General features: G+C 37.6%; 1 protein-coding gene across 1 annotated transcript in view; it reads right to left on the bottom strand.

Annotated features, from left to right (window-relative positions):
* The window catches only part of PIGG (phosphatidylinositol glycan anchor biosynthesis, class G), a 44,104-nt gene that overhangs the window by 24,891 nt on the left and 16,441 nt on the right, over positions 1 to 2,772 (bottom strand). The window contains exon 6 of the mRNA XM_010003533.1: positions 806 to 1,023. Coding sequence (XP_010001835.1) covers positions 806 to 1,023 — 218 coding nt within the window. The remainder of the gene's footprint in view (positions 1 to 805; positions 1,024 to 2,772) is intronic.

Here is a 2,772-nt window from a genome sequence, read left to right on the forward strand (position 1 = left end):
GCAGGAATGGTGATACAGCAATTACACAGAAATGCAAGGGCTAAATTAACTTGTTGGTAGGTAGGTATTTCCATCCTAGAGAACAACATTTATTCTTAGAGAAGTTGTTAGCGTCATCTTAAGGGTCAGTGAAAGCTTCTGCACATAGAAGTTCAGTGTGCAGGCATGGTATCCCTTCACCATGGTTCTCAAAGCATGACCACAGAGATTATTTCCAGCTTTTGAGATTTGCCCAAGATCTCAGTTGCAGAGAACCACTCAAAATTCCAGACATGGAATATCTCATCTTTATTCCCACATAGGATATGAAGTGGCAAACTAGCACCTTTACAGCAAGTATTTATTTCAGTGCTCTACACGTATAGAGGTACAAAGAACAAACCTTGGAATTCTGAAAACTGCCCACACAAGGTATTTCCTGTTCTGAGCAGCTACACTCAATGTTGATAAAGAGGAGCAGGTAGGAACTTACATGCCAGACTTTTTTTTTTTTTTTTTTTTTTAATGTAGCAAGGCTACTCAAAAAATAGAAAGGTAACTAATTAAGGTTGTAGCACATCTGACTATTTACTGTAAAAAGTAACAAAACCAAAGTAGCTTATATCAAAAGCTCTCTTGAGTAATTTAAAGGCTTAGTTATACTTTTAAAAGAATCTTAACCTCATCCAAGCAGAAAGTCAGCCAACTCTATGAGGTCATACTTGGTAGTTCTAAAGACCAGTAAAAGTATACACTAAGTAATAAAAAACTGGAAATTTTTATGTTTGGGCACTTAGCTTTTTCACAGAAAGACGTATCTTTATACCTCCATTACGATCACAGCCCCCACCATCATTGAATACATGTCATATTGTGCCACTTGTTTGCTCAGTGAAGAACTCAGAGTCTTCAGGGCCTCCAAATATTGCTTCAGGACCTTTTTGCCAAGATTTAAGAGTACTTCTGAATTATTGCCCTCTAAATACAGTTTGATCCAATTACCATGGGACTTTTCTGCTATTTTAAAATGTTCATATCCAGGATCTAAGGAGTGAAGAAAAAAAAAGGGGAGGGAAGAAAAAAAAGTTAAGAGGATCCATGAACTAAGGAAGATTAATAATGTCATCTTATTTTCATATTTATTTGTATAATACAAAAAAAAAATAAAATTGCTATGCCAGTTGAAACTTTTTTCAGATATAAAACTTACATTATCTTTCAGCAGCAAAATCATAATGAGCCACTTACTCAGAATAAAAGCAATTAGTTCCTACCTTGATAAAATGTCAAGTCCCCCTAAAACTGTATTAAAATATCCATTACTCTTACAAAAGGTTTCCAGGACAGACTTATTCAAATGCTTAAATTCTGAAAAAAAATATGTTCTCCACAGGAGCCACTTCTTTTCCAGGCCATATTGTACAAGACAGGTGGGAAATGACCAGATGACTAATCTTGGGATGGAACATCAAAGGACACAGATGTGGTACCAGGGCCCTTCATTTTGCTGCAAATCTAATGAGAGTCAGCTGGTAACACAAAGTTAAACATGCATGTGATATTCTCAAGAAGCAATACAAAAGTTAACAGCTCAACTGCATAGTTTGTCTTCAGGCATTTGTACTATGAAGTTGGTGCAAAATAACTGCTGGCAGTGGAGATAATAGTGCTGCTATCACCAACCTGTGGAAGCAAGATTCTTGTGGCAGAAGGTGATTTCATTATGGCTTATCTAAAAAAATTCTGACCTGAAGAAAAATAAACAACAAAAAAAACCAAAACAAAACAAAAGCAGAACCAAACAAATGTCTTTCACTGTAAGAAGGACATTGAGGTGCCAGACAATGTCCAAAGAAGGTCAACAAACCTGGTGAACGGTCTACAGCACATGTCTTACCAGGAGCGTCACATGAAACTGGGGTTGTTCAGTCAGTTGGGAGTAAAGGAGGCTGAGGGGAAACCTTGTCACTCTCAACAACTACCTGAAAGGAGGCTGTAACAAGGACCATCAGACTCTTCTCTCTAGTAACAAGCAAGAGAATAGGAAAAGGCCTCAGGTTGTGCCAGAGGAGATTCAGATTGAATATTAGGAAAATCTTCTTCACTAAAAGGGGCTGTCTGGCACTGAAAAAGGCTGTCCAGGGAAAGGGTTGAGTCACCATCCCTGGAGGTATGGTACTTAGAACATCCTTCTTAGCTAAAAGTAGGGCAAAACATTTGCTCAACAGTTTCAGACAACACGGGTTAAAGCAATGACTGAAGTAAGTTTAGTGTCACAAAGACTTAAGTTATGGCTCACTCTTACTCCTGTGTATCAGTATATCAGAAAAAACCCAGCATGTTCTTCATTAGGCCTTTTCAGCAAAAGTACTTTATTAAACCCCAAAGCATCTTAAATTTTATCTCAGCTGAAAGAAGATGAAGTATTTCTATTCACAGTTCTTGTACAGTTACAAAAGAATTGTCTCATTGCTGCAAGACACTTCGTATACTATCACTAATACAGGTAGAATTCAAAGTGAGAATTTCAGAAAGCAATGTTTAACTCACAATGTCCAGTCTCACTCCAAAGCACACTGATCTTACTATGCAGGAGGCTTGCGGGTATGTGATAGAAAGTACAACTCAGCCAGCAGCAAACACTTGTATACCGGATAGCTGCCAGATGCATGGTGACTTTCATTTCCCTACCCTAGTTCTCTGAACAATAAATTCCCTTGAAAGCTCCTCTTCTGGTATTAAATATTCATACTTTTGAGGAAATCCAGAAATCCAGAAAGGATCATCTAAAAT

Source organism: Chaetura pelagica, unplaced genomic scaffold (genome assembly GCF_000747805.2).
Source record: "Chaetura pelagica isolate M959 unplaced genomic scaffold, ChaPel_1.0 scaffold228, whole genome shotgun sequence".
Taxonomy (NCBI): domain Eukaryota; kingdom Metazoa; phylum Chordata; class Aves; order Apodiformes; family Apodidae; genus Chaetura; species Chaetura pelagica.